Source organism: Ailuropoda melanoleuca, chromosome 5 (genome assembly GCF_002007445.2).
Source record: "Ailuropoda melanoleuca isolate Jingjing chromosome 5, ASM200744v2, whole genome shotgun sequence".
Taxonomy (NCBI): Eukaryota; Metazoa; Chordata; class Mammalia; order Carnivora; family Ursidae; genus Ailuropoda; species Ailuropoda melanoleuca.
The window spans coordinates 61,764,683-61,789,875 of NC_048222.1; the positions used below are offsets into that span (position 1 = coordinate 61,764,683).

At 45.9% G+C, this 25,193-nt stretch overlaps 2 protein-coding genes across 5 annotated transcripts in view; one reads left to right on the top strand and one right to left on the bottom strand.

Annotated features, from left to right (window-relative positions):
- Window positions 1-1,193: 1,193 nt before the first annotated feature.
- On the top strand, window positions 1,194-25,074 carry TGM7 (transglutaminase 7). Its single transcript, XM_011228224.3, has 13 exons — window positions 1,194-1,230; window positions 10,148-10,330; window positions 10,774-11,019; window positions 11,604-11,722; window positions 13,449-13,577; window positions 13,666-13,843; window positions 16,095-16,233; window positions 17,543-17,646; window positions 18,006-18,248; window positions 19,440-19,766; window positions 20,132-20,292; window positions 22,048-22,181; window positions 24,914-25,074. The coding sequence occupies exons 1-13, from the start codon at window positions 1,221-1,223 to the stop codon at window positions 25,071-25,073; spliced, it is 2,133 nt and encodes a 710-aa protein (XP_011226526.2). The 5' UTR covers window positions 1,194-1,220; the 3' UTR covers window position 25,074.
- The window catches only part of CCNDBP1 (cyclin D1 binding protein 1), a 78,059-nt gene continuing 70,551 nt past the window's right edge, over window positions 17,686-25,193 (bottom strand). Inside the window, exon 14 of one of the 4 annotated variants that reach the window (XM_034661060.1) lies at window positions 17,686-17,796. In XM_034661060.1, coding sequence (XP_034516951.1) covers window positions 17,731-17,796 — 66 coding nt within the window. In that variant the 3' untranslated portion in view covers window positions 17,686-17,730. Of the gene's footprint in view, window positions 17,797-19,129; window positions 19,162-25,193 lie in introns of those variants that run through there. The other 3 variants (XM_034661062.1, XM_034661067.1, XM_034661064.1) reach the window with 3 other exon arrangements.

Below are 25,193 nucleotides of genomic sequence, written 5' to 3' on the forward strand. Positions count from 1 at the left end.
AATTCTTCCTTCAGGTGAGTTGGCTAAATACTTCCGCTTCTCTCTTTACACTGTGAATCAGGTAAAATATACATGTCCAGATTTCTCGTCGTGGTCTTCCTACCCCTTTGCTCACTTTCTCAGAAGAACATTTTTTTTCCTCCCTGATTAAAAACATCTTAATCTCCCACCGTAAAAATTTTTTTTTAATTCAGAAAAGTATAAATAAGGAAATCACAATCATTCACAATCTCACTGCTCTTAAACAATCACAGTTTATATTTTCTTCTGTCTTTTAAAAATGGGTTTATCTATGTAAGTAACATTTTTTTTACACCATGGAGATAAGCTGCACTGTTTTTGTACCCTGCTTTTCCCCCTCCTAGTTAACACTATTTATAGGCATTTTCCCTTGTCATTGGAAACTTTACCAACTTCATTTTTTTAAAAAGACTTATTTATGTATTTTAGAGAGAGAGAAAGAGAGAGCACATGCAAGCTGGGGGGTAGTGCAAGGGAAGAGATGGAGGGAGAGGGAGGGAATCACAAGCAGACTCCCTGCTGCACACGGAGCCAGCCGTAGGACTCAATCTCACGACCTTGAGATCATGACCTGAGCCAAAACCCAAGAGCTAGATGTTCAACTGACTGAGCCACCCAGGCGCCCCTATCAACTTCATGTTTAATCAATGGCATAATAATTCACCATGTCAGTATACTTCATTTTTCAAGATGCAAATGTTTCCAGGTCCTAATGGGCTGTTCAAATCCATCTTCATGAGCACTGGTGAATGACTTTCCTGAGGGCAGCTCTGCTCCTTACTCATTCCCATATGGACACTGACGATCTGGCAGTGCCAGACACCAGACTGAGCTGTCTTGGAGTCCCAAACCTTGAAGTGACAGAAGCGCAAAGGGATAGATCAAACCATGCCTTGCCTTCCACATCACTTGAGTCTTCTCAGCTTAAAAAGGAGGCCACGGAAACAAATCCCTCACCAATTTTTTAAAAGGCTTAGGACAGAAACTCTTTTCCTTATGCAAAGATGCACCCGGAACAACGGGGAAATAAAGAGCAGGAGGAGTCCAAGGAGAAGGAGGAAACGGCAGCCCCACCCAACCGACTCATGATGGGAGAAAAGGCTCTAGGAGGATGACTGTAAATGCGCAGAGACACAATTAGGTCTGGAATCTTAATACTGATTAGTTGAAGGGCCTTGGCTGACTGAAGACGGAGGGAGATGGACCAGAGTGAGTACTGGGAATCTGACTTTTCCGAGAGGCTGAATTAAGAGAGGGGAGGTGTGTGGGGAGGGTAGAGGGTGAACAGAAAAGACAGGAGAACTTAAATTGATGATGATAGTTCATTTTGTAATCTGGCTCCTTCCTCCCATTTCCCCACCCTCATTTGGAAGACATGAATCTTTGGGGCACAAATTATACAACCATTCATTTTTTAATGAGTGGATTCAGCTTAACCCTAAAGTGGTGGACAATCTTTTATTTAACATCTTGTAATTGGAATGGCTTTGGGAAGTCTGGGGGCACCTATAAAGATCTTGAACTTACCACCAGGTGCCCTGGGTACTTGGGAAGCCATTTCTGTGGCTAACCCTGCAGCTGTGGGAGGACCACCTCTTCGATCCTAGACCTTTCTCCTGGCCCAGCTTCTCCTCTGTCAGCCCCCCCTTAGAGAGTGCTGCTCCTGCCTTCTGAGCTCAGGCTCTGTTTTCGGGTCCCCTCAGAACCTCTGCTGCTGGGAATGAGAACACTCCAGCCTGGCAGGCACATGGGGTCTGCTGGGAGAGGACACTAAACATGGATTATGTATTTCTTAATATTGTATCCAAAATTATGCATCACAGAAACTACTAGAGATTAAGGATGTACGTGGTATTTTAACACAAGTCAGAGTTTAATACAGAAGTCTCAAGACCCCTGTTTGTTTATACACTAGATTCCAAGGTGTCTTTGTGCCAAAGTCTAGGGTAATTTTCCCCCTTGGTTATCTACAACCTAAGCCTAAATGTTACATTATCTTTTTTTAAACTATACTTTAATTAAGCAAGTAATACACAAAAAATATACACTTGTTATAAAAAGTAAAAAGTTCACATATTAGGATAAAAAAAGTCCAAGTCCCCCTTCATATATGTACTCCCACATACTCCCAATCCTGCTCCTTCCTCATGGGAGAGAACTGTTAACAATGTGGTTAACTATTTCCAGATAATACTAGATTATATAGAATTTTTTGTTTTATACAATGGAATTATATAATACATATTATCTGCTGACTTGCTTTTTAAAAAACTTAATCATGTATCTTGGAAATCTTTGTATGCCAGTGCATACTGGTCTATCAAAAATTTTAAATGATTATATATAATTTTTCATTCTGGGCATATAAACAATTCATTTACTAAATTTGTTTATTTAATTTGTTACTTTGTTACAAATTGTAATGTAAAAATTTATTAATTTGTTACAATGCTGCAATGAACATCCCTACTGATACAACTTTGCATATGTGTGCAAGTATTTGTTATATGAAAGATTTCTAAAAGAAGAACCGTTAGAGCAAAGATAATATCCACTATGTTTTTGATGGATATTGTAGGGGAGGGAAAACTTCATTGTTTTTCCTGCTACCACTCAACTTCATTGGCTGGGGACCGATAATTAGACTGATAAAAGAAACAAAAAACAAACAGAAGTATATTAACATGTACATTGCACACACACGGGAGCATTCAGTGATGAGTAACTCAAAGGGATGGTTAGAACTTGGGTTTGTATGGCATCTTGACAAGAGAATAAGACATTTTTAGAGAAGTGACAAGATAAGGAAAAGGACTTGCAGTCTCTAGGGCAGAAAATTGTAGGAAGGTAAATATAGGGGGAAACTAGTGGAAGAGAAAGGCCAGTAAATAGCTTGTTATGTAGATTCCTCTGGTGCCATATCTGGGTTGATGAGGGTCTAGAGCTGTCTCTGGTGATGGACTTCTGCCTTTCCTGGTAGAGAAGGGAGGAGGGACACCTTTGTAAGTGTGTGTCCTGCTTTTAGGCAAATAAGGGAGTGCCAAGAGCTTTATTTTATTTTATTTTATTTTATTTTATTTTATTTTTTTAAAGATTTTATTTATTTATTTGACAGAGACAGAGACAGCCAGCGAGAGAGGGAACACAAGCAGGGGGAGTGGGAGAGGAAGAAGCAGGCTCCTAGCAGAGGAGCCTGATGTGGGGCTCGATCCCATAACGCCGGGATCACGCCCTGAGCCGAAGGCAGACGCTTAACCGCTGTGCCACCCAGGCGCCCCCAAGAGCTTTTTTTAAATATCTGCTTCTCAAGCGCCTTCAGCTCAAAATAATCTTTATGCCAGAGTGGCGTACTTTGGGATGGTGTATTCTGCTCCTCTTCAATATCAATCGATTTCTTCTAAAACGTCTGTACGAATTTACACTGCCACCATCAATGTATGGAACAGTCCACTTCCATGTATAGCATATTCACAGAATATGCTATTGTTATTCTTCTAAATAGTTTTGAATGGATCAAAGATAGGATCTCATTATAGTTTTAGTTTGCATTTCTCTGATTACAGCAAGACTTCTTAATATTTATAGCAACTTTTGGGGTGCCTGGGTGGCTCAGTTGGTTAGGTGTCTGCTTTTGGTTCAGGTCATGATCCCAGGGTCCAGGGATTGAGCCCAGAATCTTCGGGCTCCCTGCTCAGCAGGGAGTCTGTTTCTCCCTCCCTCTCTCTGCCCCTCCGCCCACTGATGCTCTCTCTCTCTCTCAAATAAATAAATAAAATCTTTAAAAGGGGGGGGGCTGGGTGTCTCAGTCAGTTAAGCTCTGTCTCAGGATCTAGCAGGGCATCAGGCTCCCTGCTCAGCAGGGAGCCTGCTTCTCTCTCCCTCTGCCCCTCACCCTCACCCACTTTCTCACTCTCAAATAAATAAAATCTTTTAAAAAAATTTATAGTAACTTTTATATGTTATGGATATATATCCTTTGTTACATTTGCTGCAAAAGACCTCAAGATTTAAACTGTGTAGCCATCCTGGGGACACTTTTCTCCTGCCAGCAGCTATTTGAATTGCTGAGTACTAGGTGTACACAATCACATAATATAGTTAATCCTGTAGATATCATTAAAGGGAAATAATGTTTCAAAGAAACAGCTTAGTAGTACATGATTAACTGACAAATAAATGGTTCAGAGTCTGAGAAATTCCAGAGAAAAAGGGACACCAGATGGGCCCTGGAACTGGTTCTGACCTGACCCTCTGGCATTTTCAGATGAGGAGGTTGGGAAGAATCTGTGATTTTCACTGTGCTCTTTAGACCCCTAGGGCTCTATAGAGAAACCAGGGGGACCCCTCCCCACTTCTTCCACCGGAGCAGCTCCTCTTAGTTCTGTTTATTACACTTTCATTTGAACAAAGCACGATATTCACTTACTTGGAAAAAAAAGGGGGGGGAACCTCCAGACTAGCGCCACAAGCCAGAGGTGAAAAGCTAGGCTCTGAAGTCAAACTGTCTAGGCTTGAATGACAATTTTGCCACTCACTAGTAGTTGACACTTGGCACGTTACTTAGTCTCACTGATGGTCTGTCTGCTCACCTATAATATGGAGTTAAAAATATCTTGTTGGGTAGTTGTAGGGATAGAAGGAGATAATATATATAAATCCTGGAGCCTAAAAACACTCAATAAATATTACCCAGATATAAAACTATTGTTACAGGTGTTAAGATATCTCCATGTTCCAAAATGCTTAGGGAGGATTTCGTGGAAAAGGTGGATGCTGAGTTTTGCTGGAAGAATGGAGATGGTGGGGACGTAGAGTTTGGGGAAGGGACCATCCAGAGGTACAGATAGCCGGGCATGATCTATTTGGAAGACACAACATGAATGAAGCATGGGCTACTTATGGGCTATTGGGAGATAAGATGGGATAGATATGTCGGTACCACATTGTGAGGGCTTTGAATGCTTGACAAAGAAATTTGGATTTGAACCTTTAGATAATATGACAGTTTTCTTGCACACTTTAAGAGACACAGGAACACACTGCAGTAATCTCGTCACTTAGGAATCTTCGTGGGCGCTCACAAAGACATACCTTTTCACATTTTTTAAAAGGGAAGAAATGAAACAGAATCAAGTATTTTATGAAAGCACTAAACTGACAATAATGAGAAGTGTGAAAAGACAAGACACTGACAGAGGAGCTAAACTAAATGCAGGGACAAAGGCAGGAGAAGGGAGGGAGCTGAGTGCCCCTGATGTTGGGTGGCAAGTGTCAAGTCTCACTGCTGGCTGTGCCGGGGATAATTTACCCTTTGCTACTTCTCTCTGGAGCTTTCCAGTCTTTCACTGGTAGCCTGATTGCCTAGGACGTTGCTGGCTGTGGATGCTTTTAGCCTGCCCCAGTCTTCATCCAAACTAGCTTTAGGAAGCCCTGGAAGTCAAGGTATTTCCACAAGTGTTTACTAGCCTGTCATATGCCCATGGACGCCAGTCCCTCGCACACACTGGGCGGTCCCTCCTTTCTTCTTGCCAACACCTTTGTTTAGGCCCTCTTAGCCTTTTACCTAGGTTATGACGACAGAGTCTCACTGCCCTTCCCACCCTAGAATTTTTCCCTCTGTCTGGGCTACATACCATAGCCAGATTAATCCTGAACGACAACTTTGATGGTGCCACTCCTGTTCAAAAACCTGCCTCCAGTCAAAGTAACACTTTTCCCTAAATGCAAAGAAATACATGTTCAAAGCAAAAGCTTGGACAATACCAAAAAACTCAAAGGAAAGAAAAACTTCCCATATCTGTACCATACCGGGTTTGAGTCCTTTTACGTCGCTTTTTTTTTTTTTTTTTTAAGATTTTATTTATTTATTTGACAGAGAGAGAGACAGCCAGCGAGAGAGGATACAAGAGCAGGGGGAGTGGGAGAGGAAGAAGCAGGCTCATAGCAGAGGAGCCTGATGTGGGGCTCGATCCCACAACGCCGGGATCACGCCCTGAGCCGAAGGCAGACACCCAACCGCTGTGCCACCCAGGCGCCCCTTTTATGTTGCTTTTTAATACCTCATGAATTATTTCCTCATATTCTTTATTCTTTTTGTGGGTTATATTGAGATGAGAGGAATGAAGTTTTTGTATCCAACTCTTACTGTAGGGCATTTGGGTTGGACTGAAGATCCTTATTGCTTACATTTTTGTACACAAATTATGATTTTTCTTAGGAAAAATTCCCAGAAGAGGAATTTATGGCTCAAATGTATTTATGTTTTAAGGCTTTCTTTTCTTTTCTAATAAATATTGATAAGTCGCCCTCAGAAAGGTGTGCCATTTTATCCTCCCACCGTGGATAAGTGTACCCATTATTACTGAATCGAATAACAGCATCTTGGCTTGGAGTCAAGCACCCTCAGGGTGGCCCTGCTGCCCTCATGGGCTTCTCTCCTCTTCCCCCACAACCCCACTGTCCTCCTGCTGGGTTATTCTCCTTGTACTTTCTCCGTGCTACACATATTGCTTCAGCAAATATCTCAGAGCACCCACCAGGGAAGGCAGGACACTGTGAAGCTTAAGAGAGTGGGCTCTGGAGCTAGCCTACCTGGGTTTGAATCCCAGCTCTGCCCTATACCTTCCTGCATGTGGGGAACAATATTAACACCTCCATCACAGGCTGGTTGTGAGAAGAGAAATGATTTCAGACACATAAAATGCTTCTGATGGTGCCTGGCATGTAGTAGGTATTCAGTGAGCATTAGCTATCGTTAATGGCAATTAGGAACCATGCTCCTTCCCAGGCATGGGGGATCCAGGTGTGAGAAGATGGCCAAGGTCTCTGCTTCCGTGGAACTAATTCTAGATACTATTAAGTGCCCAGCAGAGAAGAAAGAGGGTGTTGTGATGGCAAGCAATAGGGTGAGAGGTGGGGCCTCATATTCAGTGGCTGAAGAAAGCCCCTGTTTGGTGGTTACCTCTGAGCTAAGACCCAAGGGCACAGACAGAGCCGTCCTCCAGACCCGGGCTCCCTCAGGCTTTGATCTAGGGCGGGCAGGAGCTTCAGGACTCATCTCAGAACTCATCACAGGCAGATGGCTGTTTAAATGTCCTCTCTGTCTCCCCACACTTTTTAAGGCTAATAATACATGGGGGTATATTTTGATCTTTCCTTGTCTTTAATTAGTCAAGCACCAGGAGTCATGTGGCCAACGCTTACTCCCCTCACTCAAGTCATTAACTCTGGTGGGCCGGTGGCCAAGTCAAGAAGGCCTTATGGGTGCTGACGTGTTTTTACTAATTGTTTCTGCTTGATTTCCTGCTTTGTTGAACCTCTTCTTGATCCTCTTGGTTTTCTTTTCCTGCTCCCTTGAAGGACCTCCCTTTCGTTCTGTGAAGTCACTGTCTCCCTGACAGGAAAAGTGCTTTAGTGAGCCAAATGCATAATGGTGTTAAGTGGAATAAGAAAGAAAACCTGATTCTCCAAAGGAGAATGAATTTTCTCCCTGCACTATAACCTCAGGCACAGAGAGGAAGGCATCTTCCTTCTTCTTCCTCCCCTTTCCTTCCCAAACCAAGAACCAGCCTGGGAAAGGGAGAATTGAGTTGGCTGCCTTTAGGAACTATGCTTGTAGCTGTGAACAGCAGCCATAAAAAGTCCTGTTCCCTCCTGTGGATGTGATATAAGCCCTCCTGGGTGCTCGTCACTGCCTCCTTTGGGTATCTGATCTTTCAGAGTGGAATGGCCACTGGGCGTTATACGTGGGGTGGAAAAGCTTCCTTCAGAGGCCCCGCAGTTCCTGGCATGAAAGTGTCAGGCCTCTCAGGAACAGATAAGATGCAACCCGTTTCCACCAGTATCTAGGCCAGTTACTTTCAAACTTTATGACTATGACCCACAGTTTGCATCATGACCCAGTTACACATAAAATTACACTTGCTCTCCTTATGTATGATACATTGTGATATTTTCTATTAAAAAAATATTGGTCACATTTCTCTAAATTGATTTTCAGACTACTAATGGATTGGACCTGATTTTTAAAAAAAATTCTGTTAAATAACTCAAAGGCATCTGTCTTAGATCTTGCTCTGACTTTTCTGGTTCCAGTAATATAATTATTTAAGTGCCTGACATCAGAGGTTTAAAAACTTTGCACTATTTCATCCAGTAATTCATCTTTGAATCTACCTCAAGGAAAGAAGGTTACAAGAGGGGGGATCAAGGGATCATCAAGAGCATTCTGTTTTTAGCCAAATGTTTAACAAATTTGTGGGAAAGATGCAAATATGAAAGTTGGATTTGAGTTTAGACTGTGAAGGATATTTTTAAAGATTTTATTTGTTTATTTATTTGGCAGAGAGAGAGAGTGAGCAAGAAAGCATGAGCAGGGGAAGGAGAAGGGGCAGAGGGAGAGGGAGAAGCAGGCTCCCCACTGAGCAGGAAGCCCAAAGAGGGGAGGGTTCAATCCCAGGATCATGACCTGAGGCAAAGGCAGATGCTTAATCGACTGAGCCACGCAGGCGTCCTTTTGAAAGACATTCTTAAACAAATCCACTTTCCTCATGTAAAGTATTAGATACAGTCACAGGTGGTTGAACAACTATACTTAAAGAGTATTTCCTAATAGCTCAGAATTAACCTGGAAGAAAGCTCCACTCCATTGGCTTCTGACTTAAGCCCTAATGCTTAGAACCATCTTATTACCAGTAACTTGGATGAAGAAATGGAAAACAGTTTAGGCAATCCCCAGATGGCAAGGTAAAGCATTTGAGTGAAAGAGTTAGGATTCAAGAAGTCCAGCCAGGTAGGAAAGATGGGCTGAAACCAGCAAAGTGAACTCATTTAGCAAAAATATAAAGAATATATGTGGAAGTTCAGGGATGCCTGGATGGCTTTAGTCAGTTAAGTGTCTGCCTTTGGATTAGGTCATGATCCTAAAGTCTTGGGATGGAGCCCCCTGCATCCCTGCTCAGCGGGGAGTCTGCTTTTCCCTCTGCCCCTCACCCCACTCATGCTTCCTCTCTCTCAAATAAAAAAATAAATAAGTCAATAATCTTTTTTTTTAAAAAAAGAATATATGTAGAAGTTCAAAATGTGAATGGCACGAAAACCAGGTGGGTGCTGATATTTGTTTTTCTTCTAAGATGCTGTTTGGCAGCATCCTCAGTCTCTATCCCCAGTTGTGACAACCAAAAATGTCTCCAGACATTGCTAAATTTCCTCCAGGCGACAGAATTTCTCCAATGGAGAACCACTGAGATAAACTGATATGCTAGTAGGGAAAAAGATCTAATGGATTTTTGTTAACAGTAAGTGCAATAAATACCACCGGCAAAAATACCAAGCAAATGCAATCTGAGGCTGCATTATTACTAAGAGTAATTAGTGATTATCAGGTGCTTACTCTGTACCTGCCACTACAATAAGGTCTTTACACGTGAATCCTCACTCAATGCTCATATGAAGCCTACGGGGTAGGAATACCACTGTCTCCGTTTTTCAGTGGAGGACACTGTTGTCTAGGGACATAAGGGACTCGCTCAAAGTCTCACAGCAGAGGTGGTGAGAGCCCGAGCTCTGGCCCACTGAGCTATGAGAGTCTTTAATCTGTGTACTAGGTGTACACCTACAGGAGCATCCTGGGAAGGGTCAGTGCCTTCGTACGCCTGGAATGTGTGTGGCTGAGAGGTGAGAAATAAGCCACCCACCCAGGATCTTAAAGCCTGTAGCTGAGCTCCCAGCCTCCAGTCAGCTCACTGACTTAATTCATACAAAATTCTAATATGCTCTTTCTTTTATCAGCAGGACAATAGAGTAACTTTTGGAAAGATTGTCAACAGAAGTGGTTACTAGTATATGGTGGCACTTCAAGGGTTAAGTTTCAGTTCTTTGGAGACTTTTCTTTTCCTGGGACCCTAATTCTTAAGCCCTGTAGCTCTGGGTCCAGGGGCAGAGGTCATCAGGATCACAGTCTTCCCACTCCACGGTCAGGGCCTGCTACATTGCCCTCCGAGGCTAAGCTGTGAAACTACGAGGCAGGGTGGCAGAAGGACTAAGGTCTGGACAGAATCCTACCTAAGTCTGAGCCAGGGAGCCACGGCTGGGTAATGACCTGTCTCCTCCCCATGCCCCCCTCCAGTGGCAGCCTTGGAGCTCAGGTCTGTCGACCTGCAGAGCCCGAGGAACAACAAGGAACATCACACACAGGAGATGGGCCTAAAGCGGCTCATTGTGCGCCGGGGCCAGTCCTTTGAGCTCCAACTACATTTCAACCGACCCTTCCACTTTGGGACAGACTACCTCACCTTTGTAGCTGAGACTGGTGAGTTCACCCGGCTCCAAGGCAAAATTCACCTGTAGGTCTCCCACCTCTCCCTTCTGAGAGCTCCCTCCCCTCTCCTTTCTTGGGCACCTCGGGACCCTATAAGTGATGTTAAGGGAAGATCTGGCCGACTTAGCAAACTGCAATTGTGATGGCAATAGCTGATTTTTCAATACACAACAGACACTGTGCTTGAGCTTCATACATATTATGTCATTTAATCCCCATGACGAGAGTTTCAGGTGGGTACTGTTATGATCTCATTTTACAGATGAAAAAAACTGAGGCCCACAGGTCATTAAGTGGCTTGCCCAAAGACACCCAGTGGTAATAAAAGCCTTAAGCTAAAAGGATTAGCAAGAAGGTGAGGGTCCTCCCAGTCTTCCTGGAATCATGTCACATAGATTTTAAATCTCACTCTGGGGTCATTCTCTCCCACACAGGACCGGCGCCCATGGAGTTGCTGGGAACCCGAGCCACCTTCTCCCTTACCCAGGCTCGAAAAGGCAATGTCTGGAGCGCCTTTGACTTTACCATTGACACCAACTCACTCATAGTCTCTCTTTTCACGCCAGCCAATGCAGTCATTGGTCCCTACAGTCTGAAGATAGAGATCTCTCAGGACCAGGGTCACAGTGTGGCTCACCCACTGGGGACTTTCATCCTGCTTTTTAACCCTTGGAATGCAGGTATGACTTGCTCACGTGCTGTAATGCTAACCTGATCAACTGGGGATGCTCGGTGAGGTTCTTCTGAGAAAGCCCAGAAGATACAAGCCACCTATCTATGCCATATATTACCATGTGCTCTCTAAAAGCCATCTTTACCAAAAACAAAAAAAATGGCATGATGAAAATGTTCATGGTGTGAGGTTAAGTGAAATAGATAGGAAATGGAACACTGTGGGACCCTAATTGTATTACATATACGTGGAGAGAAAAAATGGCTGGAATATACCAAATTGTAATGGTGGGTATCTCTGAGTAGTGGGACTGAGTGATTTTCATCATCTTCTTTCCGTCATCTGTATTTTCCAAATCTCTACAACAAGCTTTCCATTTTTAAAATCAGCAAATGATAATCATTATGTTCAAAATACAGATTCTATCACTGGCCTCTAGAAAAGCACAGTAGACTTTTAAGGGGTCTGGTCTTGACCTCTGTTGCTATCAACCTGTTCCTTCCCCTATTATCCAGCAGGACACTGTCATTGCTGTCTTTTAACCTTATTACTCTATTTGTTTTTTGCCCCCTCCACTACCTAACCACTCAGAGGATGATGTCTACCTGCCAAGTGCAATACTGCTGCAGGAGTATATCATGATGGACTATGGCTTTGTTTACAAGGGTCATGAAAGATTCATCACTGCCTGGCCCTGGAACTATGGGCAGGTAAGACTGTCACAGAAAGTGGGCCTGGGGTGGGTCTCCTTGAGCTGGTTCTTAATCAACTCTATTAGCTCACAAAGGGCCACTAACAAAAGTCAGGGTGTGTGGCGCTGCGGTGATTTCCCATCTAGTAAGAGGGGCATGGAAGGAAGGGGAGATGCCTTTCAAGGTTTTTGTTTTTGTTTCAAGTTTTTTAAGTAATCTCTACACCCAACATGGGGCTCAAACTTACAACCCAGAGATCAAAAGTGGGACGCTCTACCGACTGAGCCAGCCAGGAACCCCTCAAGCTTTTAATATTTTATATAAAGAACTTCAAATATAATCCAAGTGGACAGGCTACTGAAACGAACCTACCTCTCAGCTCCAATAGTGAGCAATTTATGGTGAATCTGATTCCATCTATACCAGGGGTTTGCAAACTATAGTCCACTGACTGTTTTTACATGGTCCATGAGTCAAGAATGGTTTTCATATTTTTAAATTGTTGAAAAAGAACTAAACATTTTTTTGATGTGCAAATTATATGAAGTTCAAACTTCGGTGTCCATAAAGAACATTTAATGGGAACACAGCCATGCTCATTCACTCACGTATAATCTATGGCTGTGTTAATGCTACCGTGGCAGAGTTGAATAGTTGAGACAGAGACCCCACAGCGTGCAAAACCTAAAGTACTTACTATCTGGTCCTTTATAGAAAAAGTTTGGTCTATACTGTCTATACTGTCTCCATCCCTCCCAATTCATCACTGGAATTTTTGGAAGGAAATTGTAGATACTATATCACTTAATCCAGTAATATTTCTTTTTATAGCTCTAAAAGATGATGACTCTTTCTGAAAAATTGAACCATAATACATTATCATAACTGAAAAAATGAACAGCAATTCCTTTAAAAACATCAAATATTTAGTCAGTGTACAAAGGCCGGACACTTGGCTCTGGACAACTTTTCCACTCTCAACCAATAACCACGACTGGTGTACTTTCTGCCTCCCTCCCACTGACATCTCAGATCCAACCACACCCACCAGGAGGGTGGTGGGGAGAGAGCAAGAGGCCTTGCCCTGTTCTCCAACTGTGACAACTTGTGTGATTTTTTGAAACTGAAACAAACACCAGTGCGTTCGGCAGCCAAAAGCTTTGCAACATATGTTGCAAATATGTGTTATAAACATATGTCATGAGCCTACACTGGCTTCTCCTGGGCCCCCAGCTTCAGCTGCACTCCTCCACCTGATTTTAAGGCTCCCGCACTCTTCCGCCTCTCCTCTCACGACTGACCCTCTATTTATCCATCTGATTTTTCCTACTCCCTCATGTCCTCCAGAAACAAGAATTTCTAAGCTCTGTCCTTCGCACCACCAAACTCAAAGACCTCAAGTGAACATCCCCACCCTGCTCTCTTCCTGTCCACCTAGTCCTTCAACCCCCCCTGGTGCCAATGGCCTTCTCTGATCTCTTGGTCAACAGGGATCTCTCACCTCTGAATTCTGTTTGCATTTTTCCATCAAAGACATACAGGTTCGTTTTTTGGGAATTCTGAATCTCATACATTCCCAATTTGATTTGTGAGCTCTTTGAAGGCAGGACCTTGTCTAATATTTAACCCCACCCCCATCCCCAGCACATATGTCCCATCCCTAAAAGTCTGTGTTACTGACTTGAAGTTTCAGGATGCTAAACATTTTTACCCCTCTTTTCTGTTCCTTGAAATCACTTGGAAGTTTGAAGAGGACATCATAGATATCTGTTTCGAGATCTTGAATAGGAGCCTGTACTTCTTAGAGAACCCATCCAAAGACTACTCCCAGCGGAACGACCCGGTGTACGTGTGCAGGGTGGTGAGTGCCATGGTAAGGACAGAAGCTCTCCTGCCTCTATCTGAGGACAATCTGAGCTTCCCCAGGGCGCTGTGGAAATGCACCTGTCTGACCTTTGCAGATCAACAGCAATGATGACAACGGTGTGCTGCAGGGGAACTGGGGAGAAGACTACTCCAGGGGGGTCAGCCCGCTTGAGTGGAACGGCAGTGTAGCCATCCTGCGGCAGTGGTCAGCCAGGGGCAGGCAGCCTGTGAAATATGGGCAGTGCTGGGTCTTTGCAGCTGTTATGTGCACAGGTGAGTGAGGGGGAGATGGGGATGCAGAGTCATCATTTAATTTTTGTGATAACCCTTTGAGGTCGGGCTCTGATTATCTCCATTTTCACATAAGTTAACTGTGGCTTGTCCATAGCCCCACAGCTAAGGAATGGCTCACATTGGTGGACTCTTACCCAGCACACTCCATGGTCTTGAGGAGTCTTGCATATTTGTCTAGGAGGGGGGTTGACCTGTTGCAATCATTCGGCAGTCTTCTGGGTGGCAGTTGACTGTTAAAATGGTCACCTGGATAGAGAAGCTTGGGATCCCAAAGTGGTGGCAAAGGCAGCTTCTTTCTACCACTGCTCAGGCTTCTCAGCTCCAGGTGAGCCTGGAGTCAGGGACAGACTGGGGAGGGCTTGAGTTGCAAGCAGACGGTCTGGGAATGCCTGATCTCACCTGAGGGCAGAGCTGGCAGCTGCCAAGTACTTCTCGGAGAGATTCTTGAGAAGTTACAATCAGAGGTTTGCTACTTTGCTAACTACCTTCATGGAGCATGGACGTTTTATGTATTATCATTTATTAAAATTTAGTGCAAAGGTGTTGATTGGATTATCTGTGAAGATGAGGGAAAGACAAAATACTGAGGTGCCTGCCTGTCTTCCCCCCATGCAAGGCAAGAGCCCCTTACCCAGTGCTCCCTGTTACGTTGTGGTACCCAACCAATGTTTGCTGAATGAATGGGTTGGCTCTCAATTGGAGAATGAGGGAGCACAGAACAGGGAAGACAGAGACAGGGGCCAAAGACAAAGTTTTAGATTTTTCTGACAGGGATAGCATAGCTTGGCAGTTAGGTACGAGTGCTGCAGACAGAGGAAGTGTTTAAATCTGAGTGTCCAAATCAAGTGATCTCATTTTGCTCTTCCATTTTCCCCAGAAAATGCTCAGCACAGCACCAGAATTGAGTATGGCCACACTTGCCTGTGCTGAGAAGTCCCTGGCTAGGCAGGTGTCATGGAGGAGGGCTCAGGCCCCTAGACGCTGGGATGAGAGGGTGAGGTCTAGATCTGCCTCCTTACTCCACCTTGAAGCCTCTCTCTACTCCCAGGCCCTAGAGTTCTGGGGCCACTGAGCGAAGGGACAGCTTCTTCCATCATACAGCCTCTGGCCACTTGCTGTCACCCCTGCAGAGGGGTTGTGAAAGGCCCAGGAGCTGCGCTGGGAGTAGAGGGGTGACTGTGAACAGGTGACTGGTTCCCTTTGGGGTCTTGAATCAATCAAAACAAAACAATTGGTCAATCTCAATAGTCCTCTTACTTTTCAAAGCATTATAATACTCCCAGAAGCCTCAGGAGGCCCCCTCTGCTCCTCCCGAGCAAGGGAGGGGTGTGATAAACCTCCTTCTAACTCCTCATCTAAACTCCTTGCCTTGCTGGCTGAGGTGGGGAACTATGTTCCAAAAGGCGCATCTGGCCCTGGGCAGGTGTGTGTGTGTGTGTGTGCGTGTGTGTGTGTGTGCACTCGTGTGTGTGATGGTGGTGGTGTAGGTGGTGTCATATCTGCTTTGTATGAGTAGATCTTAACTACTTAAGTGAAATCTTAAGTGAAATCTTAACTCAGCTTTAAAAAGCCTTTGCAGTACTATCCTGAGAAGCCACAAGAGGATGCTGTTGCCCTTGTCAAAGATGGTTGTTGCCTCTACCTGCAGGTTCCCTTTGTCCCTGAGGTCTTCCACTTAACCTCTGTAGGTCTATTTTGCCTTTCTATCCTTTCTCTTTCAGCAGAATTACAGATTCAGAGTTTCAGAACTGAAAATCATTTGGTCCAATTCCTCATTTTGTTGCACGTAAGGAGTCTAAAACCCAGAGAAATTTAAGCCATTTATCAAAGGTCACATAGCTTTCTCTTCTGAAACTGGCCACAGCCTAAGGCCTAAAGTTTCTTATTTTCATTTGAATTAGCAAATGTTTTAGGTTCTCTGTTTTTAATGTGGAAAGCTGCTGAATGGAAAAAGCCCTAAATGATAAATTGAGTTGTTTATTGTTATTTTAAGTAAACCTCAAATGATTTCTTTCTCCTAGTGGGATGGAGACCATAGATGGGGCAGGTAGGCAGCAGGGTTCTGGGCCTGGGTGCAGTGCTCTGAGAATAAAGGAGTTACAGGTATGGATCTGCAAGAATCTTGGCCTTCTTTCTCTCCTCCAGCTTAAAGCTTAGAAAGGATGCATGGGAAACCAATGATTCTGCTTGAAATGAACTCAGTGATTCTCCACGCTTTCCTTCTCTTTAGTAATGAGATGTTTAGGTGTTCCAACTCGTGTGGTTTCCAATTTTCGTTCTGCACACAACATGGATGGGAACTTAACCATCGACACCTACTATGACCAAAATGCAGAGATGCTGCCAACTCGGAAGCAAGACAAAATATGGTAAGGGACACAGTCTCAAACAGATCTCTGCTCTGTCTCAGGACAGGCAGGGAAACTCTGACACGCTTCTCTCTGGTCTTGAGGCAGTATCACCCTGCCCTTTGTGGCTGGGGCCCAGAGAGTAATTCCCCAACCTAGGAGACTGTTCTGGTTAATTAGATCTTCACATCAGACTCATTTCAGAGATAGAAGACTATGGTTTAACATTCCGAAGCCCACAACTGAATGAGTGGATTGTGTGTTCTGTGAATACTGATCTCAAAATCTGTATGCCTCTTACTCTTCCTTCTTTGAGTCATTCTGTTTGTGCCATTCTCTGCTTGCCCTGTTGGGGTGAAGCCTGGCCTTGCTGCCTCTGCCTATTTGCTCAGTCTCTCCTGCTTCCTCCTCTACCCACCTCACTCCCTCGCTGCACAAGTGTGCACATGTGTGTGTGTAAGTGTGTCTCTGTGTGTCCCTTCATTTCTGTATCTCTAATCTCTTCCCCTGGCTCCTTTCTCCTCTGCTCTACTTCAGATCTGATTTCCTGTTTTTCCTTTTCCAGCCAGTTTCCAGGTAAGATCTTTGAGTTGTGAGGAAACATCAGACAAGCTCAAAATGAGGATCACTCTGGCAAACAAATACTATATTCAAAATGTCAATGTAATACAACAGAGGCTGAGGAACTACTCCAGATCCAAGCAGACAAAGGACACTGCAGAGCTAGATGCAATGTGTGACCCTGACTGGGCAGAAAAGAATGCCATAAAGGTCAATTGACAAAACTGAAATATAGACAGTAAATTAGATAAAAGTATTATATCAGTAGTAAACGTATGAGGTTGATAACTGTACCTGATCATGTAAGGGAAGATCTCTATTCTTAGAAAATACACACTGAAGTAAAAAACAAAAGGAAAAAAAATGTATTCATAATCTTTGCATCCATATTGAAAGAAAGCCAATGATAAAGCAAATGGGCAAAATGTTAACGATAGATGAATTGGGTAGATGCATTTTTTTTGTACTATTCTTGCAACTTTACTGTAAGCTTGAAATTACTTCTAAATAAGTAAAAAGAAGGGGGGATATAATTGATACATAATAACTTTGTACAGTGCAGACGGTAGTTAGATTTTTCATGGTGATCCCTTCATAAGTTATATAAATGTCAAATCACTACGTTGTACACCTGAAACTATACAGTATTGTATGTCAACTATACTTTAATTTTTAAAAACTGATATAAATTACAGCATTCAGTATAGTGTCCCATACCTGGCAAATCTTCTGAAAATGTAAATCCTCATTTCCTTACTCTTTTCTGTAGGAATTTCCATGTCTGGAATGAGTGCTGGATGATCCGGAAAGATCTACCACCGGGATACAATGGTTGGCAGGTTCTGGACCCCACTCCCCAGCAAACCAGCAGTGGTGAGTGAGGGCTCTGTTGGGGGGGGGGGCTGGTCAGGGGGACTGACCACACAAGCAGGAGGCCAGAAAGGAGCAGTGTTTTTCTCACTTCGGCACCTTTGTTGCTGGGTGACCTGGATGAGTCACAGGACCTCTCAGCTGCTTCCTCACCTGTAAAATGGGGAAGATGATGATAACTGCCACTTCATAGGGTGGCTGTGAGGATCAGGTGAATTTGTGGGAACCTGAGAGCACTCAGTGGATATGGGTTTTCTCCATCCCATCTCCCTACCTGTCCCTGCCCCCTGCCCCCACCACCAGCCACCTCAGTCTACATGCTGGCAGCTGGCAGCTGTCCTCAACTTCTGTTCCCTCCACAGGACTGTTCTGCTGTGGCCCTGCCTCTGTGAAGGCCATCAGGGAAGGGGAGGTCCACCTGCCCTATGACACCCCATTTGTGTATGCCGAGGTGAATGCTGATGAAGTCATTTGGCTCTTCGGGGATGGTCAGGCCCAAGAAATCCTGGTCCATGACACCAGTTCCATTGGGAAGGAAATCAGCACCAAGATGGTAGGGTCAGATCAGCGCCAGAACATTACCAGCTCCTACAAGTATCTAGAAGGTGCCTGGGGCCCTGGGGATTCAGAGGGGGTGTGGGTATAACCTCCTTTGTATGCCTCCCAGTGAGGATGGCTCGCTCCTGTTAAAACCATCACCACCTGATCACCGCTTCCTCATGACAAACTCCCGGGGGCTTTCCTGGACCCTGGCCATGTGGCCCTAGAGTTGCTGAACTGAGCAAATAAAAATAGAGGGTGCCCAATTAAATCTGAATTCCAGATAAATTCGGATAAGCAAATACTTTATTAGTAAAAGTGTATTCCAAATATAGCATGCAATACATCTAAACTAAAAATTATTCATTGTGTATCTGAAATTCAAATTGAATGTCCTTTATTTTTCCTGTCAACTCTGTCGTAGGATCATAACATGATCTCGTTATGTCATGGCAGTGGGGGTGGCAGCAAGAGGAGAGATGGATGCTTATGGAGTGAAAGGATGCTTGGCCTGTGGAAGGGAGTAGACGTCCCTGTGGAGAAGGCCAGGGGGAGTCAGGCTGCCTGAGTACCAACCAACGCCCTGCTAGGTTCTAGCTGTGTAAGCCTGGATGTGTTCTTACCAGCCCTGTGCCTCCACTTCCTCATCTGTAAAATGGGTTGATGGCACCTCAGAGGGCTGTTGTAAGGGCAGGTGAGTGCATACACAGAAAGCACTTGGAGCAGTGCCTCTGGTGCATAGTAGCTGCTCTAGAGAAGTTGGGGTTCAGCCTGAATGTTGAGTAGCCCCCAGGAGCAAGAGATGAAGATCCATTTAGAAGACTTGAGCATGTATTTTAGAAGTGAGGATGCTGGTGGGGGAAAAGAAGTCTCTGGCTTTGATGATGATGACAATGATGATGGTGGCAATACTGACGACAAAGAACATTGCTGGGTGCTTATTTTCAGCAACTCGTGTAACTCAAAATTTTGGCAACTCTAGGAGGCGAGGAGATATACCTGGGTTATAGATGAAAGAACTGAGCACCCAGAGATTAGGGGACTGTCCCTGAGCAAGGATTCGAACCCAGCACCAAGCAACAGCAATCCCCATGTTCTCAGCCATGATGCTGTCCTGCCACCTGATGCTGCTATTCATGTGGTTGGGGCTTTGGGAGGGGAGCTGGGAGTTTTGGGGTGGCTGGTTTCCCAAAGGAGGCCCCTGGTCCTCTCAATCTCTCCTCACTGAGGTCTTTCCTGGCTCTTCTTTCGGCCAGGATCCCCTGATGAGCGATCTGTGTTCATGAAGGCTTCCCGGAAAATGCTGGACCCAAGAAGGGCCTCTTCTCCCTTCCTAGATCTGCTGGGCTCCAGGGGCTCTGAGGACCAGCCTGCACAGCTGCAGCTTCACCTGGCCAGGACCCCCGAGTGGGGCCAGGACCTGATGCTGAGGCTGCATGCGTGGAGGGTGCCAGACAGAGTCCACCCCCAGGGCCCCATCAGACTGGTGGTGCGCTTCAGTGCGCAGGCCCTGTTGCACCAGGGTGAGACCCGGGAGCCCCTCTGGAGGCAAACAATACACTTGAACCTGGACTTTGGGCAGGGTGAGTATGAGGTAGGCCTGGAAAAGCACCAAGAAGGATGGGAACTTTGGGGTCACGAACAAAGCTGGGATGGTTCAGCCACATTACACAGAGATCCCTGCACCCCAACAAACACACATGCCAGGCAGTGAAGCTGCTGTGGGCAGGTGGTTGCACGTCGTGTGCTGTGCCTCGGACACCATCCGGCCAGGGAAAACATAGCAGTGACCTCTGGGGGCAGTGGGTATGGGGTAAGGGCGCTGCATCTCTCTCTCTTATACACACACACATACTTGCACACACATACAGACTCACACACATATTCTCTCTCTCTCCCTCTCTCTCTCTTTCTTTCCAGACTCAAGGTATCTTTTGTCTGTGCTTAGAGATACAGTGGCCGCTCTTGCTACCCCACGACAATTACAGAAACAAGCTGACCGACGAGAAGCTGATCCGGGTGTCTGGCATTGCCAAGGTGGAGGAGACGGGGAGGTCCATGCTGGTCCTAAAAGATATCTCTCTGGAGCCTCCTCACTTATCTATTGAGGTAAGGTGTCTGGACAGAGATGAAGCCCAGGAGCCCTCTGACTCACCCAATCCAGGGATTTGGGCTACAGCAGTGAACAGAACATAGTCCCTGCTTCAGACACCAAATAGATGATTAAAGCACAGTATGATGTTATCCCATGCTCCGTGCAAAGGGCAGGGCAGAGTGGAAGGCTTCTCAGAGAAGGTGACATTTTGTTGGGGGGTGCATAGGAAGACACTGTACAGAGCAATGAGATGGAGAAGAAGGCATTTTAAGTAAGGAAAAGACTTTGCAGAGGCAGAGAGATAGGAGAGGCGTGGCTGGGAGATGGAGTAGAGGAGTCGGGTTTGAGAAAAAACACAAGTCAAATTCCAAAGGTGACTGCAGATAATAATACAGGTGTGACAGGGAAGAGGGAAGACAAATGGAGGGCAGAAATGTTCCCCATCTCCTGTTACCAGGGCTTTTCTTCCCTTGAAGCCTCCTTTCCCCACCCCCTCCCATTCTGAAGGACTTGCCCTCTGCCTAGTCCCGGTCTAGCCTTGCACCTGCTGGATCTGTTAGCCACATACTCTGTCCCCACCCAGAACGAGAACTGAGTGGCTCCACATCATAAACCACCCAGCCGCCTGACAGTTTTCACCTGGCCATGCTGTCAGGTGGCCAGGCCACAATGTGGCAGACAAAGGGCAGAATCACAAGTGCAGACACAGCCTGGTGCTGAGGTGAGGACCCTGCCGGGAACCCAGGTTCCCAACAGGATCCTGTGCAAACACATCAGATGCCGAGCAGACTATTAATTGGTCCCCACTGGTAAGGGACCTGGGGATGACTTGTGTGACTACGAGGGATTCCAAAGACATTTTTACCTGTTCTACTTTGATGCCCTCATCAGAGTACAAGGGGCTTATTTCTTTCATTTGAGTTTTAGAGAAGTCAGGATGTGTTTTTGCTTTTCTTCGATTCTTTTTTAATTCTTTTTTTTGAGCCAGAACATGCCCTAAGTATGACCTGGGTGGTCAGAACTTGTTTTATAGTTCAATATTCGTTTATCAAATATCCGCCACTTGGCAGGCACTGAGCTAGGTACCAGCTCTAGAAGTGAGTAGGATGGAAACCCTGCCTCCCACTCACAGGCCAAGGCCATGGGGCCCTATGACACAGACCTCACATGGGATGCACAGAACACACCTGGAAACACTCAGAGTGTTTCTACTGTGAGAGCAACGTGGGGGAAAGATCTCACCTGGGGCCTGGGACATCTGGGTCAGGTCCTGGCTCTCCCGTATCATGTGGCCTTGGCCTTGGAATGATATCACTGACAGCATATAGATGGCACACACGAGACCACTCCCTTACGCCATATCTGTGTCAGACACTACTAATCAATCACAACTCTCTCCAACTCAATTTGTCCTCGGGAATCTTTCCAACACACCATTTCTATTTGCCATGATTAACAGGTTGGAGCTGGCACTTAAGTTGAAATCTAATTGCCATCCTGAACTAGATGGTGGGGAGGGAAATAGATTTCAGCGTGGTGCTAATTCCCAGCTGGTGGTGGCTTCCTGAAGCATTGTGACCTTCCAAGACAGGCCGTGATACATGTTAACCTTGAATACTCTCAGTTCATATTCTTCTCTCCCTGCAGCGTTTTGGCACTAAGTAAGCAGTCCCTGGTGGTCAACAGAGGGATGGTGGAGTCAGGTGACTGAACTCGAGTACAGAAATGAGGCCAGTTGCCCACAATATCCCCACCTTCTCTCCACACAGGTGTCTAAAAGGGCTGAGGTGGGCAAGGCACTGAGAGTCCACATCACCCTCACCAATACCCTAACGATGGCTCTGAGTAACTGCACGATGGTGCTGGAGGGAAGTGGCCTCATCGATGGGCAGATATCCAAGAAGTAAGCACCATATGTCTCATGCTGGTCTTGACAAGGGGCACCTGTTGGGTCATAGGATGGTCTTTCATCTCCTGGATAATGCCTACTTGCCCCCACTTTCCCACGCTCCTTGGGGAAGTTTGAGCTTAGTGGTATTAGGGGGCAGGAGGTGCTTACCCATCAAGAGGGGAAACCAGATCACCCACCTCTGCAGTTACTTAAGCCTCTAACAGGCTCTTTCTGACTTTCAGCATTGGGACTCTGGTGGCTGGACATACCATCCAAATTCAGCTGGACCTCTACCCCATCAAAACTGGCCCCCGCCAACTGCAAGTCCTCATCAGCAGCAATGAGATCAAGGAGATCAAGAGCTACAAAGACNGCACACACATACAGACTCACACACATATTCTCTCTCTCTCCCTCTCTCTCTCTTTCTTTCCAGACTCAAGGTATCTTTTGTCTGTGCTTAGAGATACAGTGGCCGCTCTTGCTACCCCACGACAATTACAGAAACAAGCTGACCGACGAGAAGCTGATCCGGGTGTCTGGCATTGCCAAGGTGGAGGAGACGGGGAGGTCCATGCTGGTCCTAAAAGATATCTCTCTGGAGCCTCCTCACTTATCTATTGAGGTAAGGTGTCTGGACAGAGATGAAGCCCAGGAGCCCTCTGACTCACCCAATCCAGGGATTTGGGCTACAGCAGTGAACAGAACATAGTCCCTGCTTCAGACACCAAATAGATGATTAAAGCACAGTATGATGTTATCCCATGCTCCGTGCAAAGGGCAGGGCAGAGTGGAAGGCTTCTCAGAGAAGGTGACATTTTGTTGGGGGGTGCATAGGAAGACACTGTACAGAGCAATGAGATGGAGAAGAAGGCATTTTAAGTAAGGAAAAGACTTTGCAGAGGCAGAGAGATAGGAGAGGCGTGGCTGGGAGATGGAGTAGAGGAGTCGGGTTTGAGAAAAAACACAAGTCAAATTCCAAAGGTGACTGCAGATAATAATACAGGTGTGACAGGGAAGAGGGAAGACAAATGGAGGGCAGAAATGTTCCCCATCTCCTGTTACCAGGGCTTTTCTTCCCTTGAAGCCTCCTTTCCCCACCCCCTCCCATTCTGAAGGACTTGCCCTCTGCCTAGTCCCGGTCTAGCCTTGCACCTGCTGGATCTGTTAGCCACATACTCTGTCCCCACCCAGAACGAGAACTGAGTGGCTCCACATCATAAACCACCCAGCCGCCTGACAGTTTTCACCTGGCCATGCTGTCAGGTGGCCAGGCCACAATGTGGCAGACAAAGGGCAGAATCACAAGTGCAGACACAGCCTGGTGCTGAGGTGAGGACCCTGCCGGGAACCCAGGTTCCCAACAGGATCCTGTGCAAACACATCAGATGCCGAGCAGACTATTAATTGGTCCCCACTGGTAAGGGACCTGGGGATGACTTGTGTGACTACGAGGGATTCCAAAGACATTTTTACCTGTTCTACTTTGATGCCCTCATCAGAGTACAAGGGGCTTATTTCTTTCATTTGAGTTTTAGAGAAGTCAGGATGTGTTTTTGCTTTTCTTCGATTCTTTTTTAATTCTTTTTTTTGAGCCAGAACATGCCCTAAGTATGACCTGGGTGGTCAGAACTTGTTTTATAGTTCAATATTCGTTTATCAAATATCCGCCACTTGGCAGGCACTGAGCTAGGTACCAGCTCTAGAAGTGAGTAGGATGGAAACCCTGCCTCCCACTCACAGGCCAAGGCCATGGGGCCCTATGACACAGACCTCACATGGGATGCACAGAACACACCTGGAAACACTCAGAGTGTTTCTACTGTGAGAGCAACGTGGGGGAAAGATCTCACCTGGGGCCTGGGACATCTGGGTCAGGTCCTGGCTCTCCCGTATCATGTGGCCTTGGCCTTGGAATGATATCACTGACAGCATATAGATGGCACACACGAGACCACTCCCTTACGCCATATCTGTGTCAGACACTACTAATCAATCACAACTCTCTCCAACTCAATTTGTCCTCGGGAATCTTTCCAACACACCATTTCTATTTGCCATGATTAACAGGTTGGAGCTGGCACTTAAGTTGAAATCTAATTGCCATCCTGAACTAGATGGTGGGGAGGGAAATAGATTTCAGCGTGGTGCTAATTCCCAGCTGGTGGTGGCTTCCTGAAGCATTGTGACCTTCCAAGACAGGCCGTGATACATGTTAACCTTGAATACTCTCAGTTCATATTCTTCTCTCCCTGCAGCGTTTTGGCACTAAGTAAGCAGTCCCTGGTGGTCAACAGAGGGATGGTGGAGTCAGGTGACTGAACTCGAGTACAGAAATGAGGCCAGTTGCCCACAATATCCCCACCTTCTCTCCACACAGGTGTCTAAAAGGGCTGAGGTGGGCAAGGCACTGAGAGTCCACATCACCCTCACCAATACCCTAACGATGGCTCTGAGTAACTGCACGATGGTGCTGGAGGGAAGTGGCCTCATCGATGGGCAGATATCCAAGAAGTAAGCACCATATGTCTCATGCTGGTCTTGACAAGGGGCACCTGTTGGGTCATAGGATGGTCTTTCATCTCCTGGATAATGCCTACTTGCCCCCACTTTCCCACGCTCCTTGGGGAAGTTTGAGCTTAGTGGTATTAGGGGGCAGGAGGTGCTTACCCATCAAGAGGGGAAACCAGATCACCCACCTCTGCAGTTACTTAAGCCTCTAACAGGCTCTTTCTGACTTTCAGCATTGGGACTCTGGTGGCTGGACATACCATCCAAATTCAGCTGGACCTCTACCCCATCAAAACTGGCCCCCGCCAACTGCAAGTCCTCATCAGCAGCAATGAGATCAAGGAGATCAAGAGCTACAAAGACATCTTTGTTGCTGCTTCCAGGGCTTCTTGAGCCCCACCCCACCCCCATACCCTCCCAACCCTGCAGCCTCCCTGAGCCCCGCCCCTCCCAATGCTCTCTTCTTCATCCCCCAGCCTCTCCCCTCCCCCTACTCCTGATGCCCTTCCAGTC

Excerpts from the sequence above, each read along its gene's own strand:
- TGM7 (XM_011228224.3), top strand. Across the intron at positions 13,578-13,665 it reads GCAGGGTGGTGAGTGCCATG|ATCAACAGCAATGATGACAA; the intron begins GTAAGGACAGAA and ends TGACCTTTGCAG. Across the intron at positions 19,767-20,131 it reads GAACCTGGACTTTGGGCAGG|AGATACAGTGGCCGCTCTTG; the intron begins GTGAGTATGAGG and ends GTCTGTGCTTAG.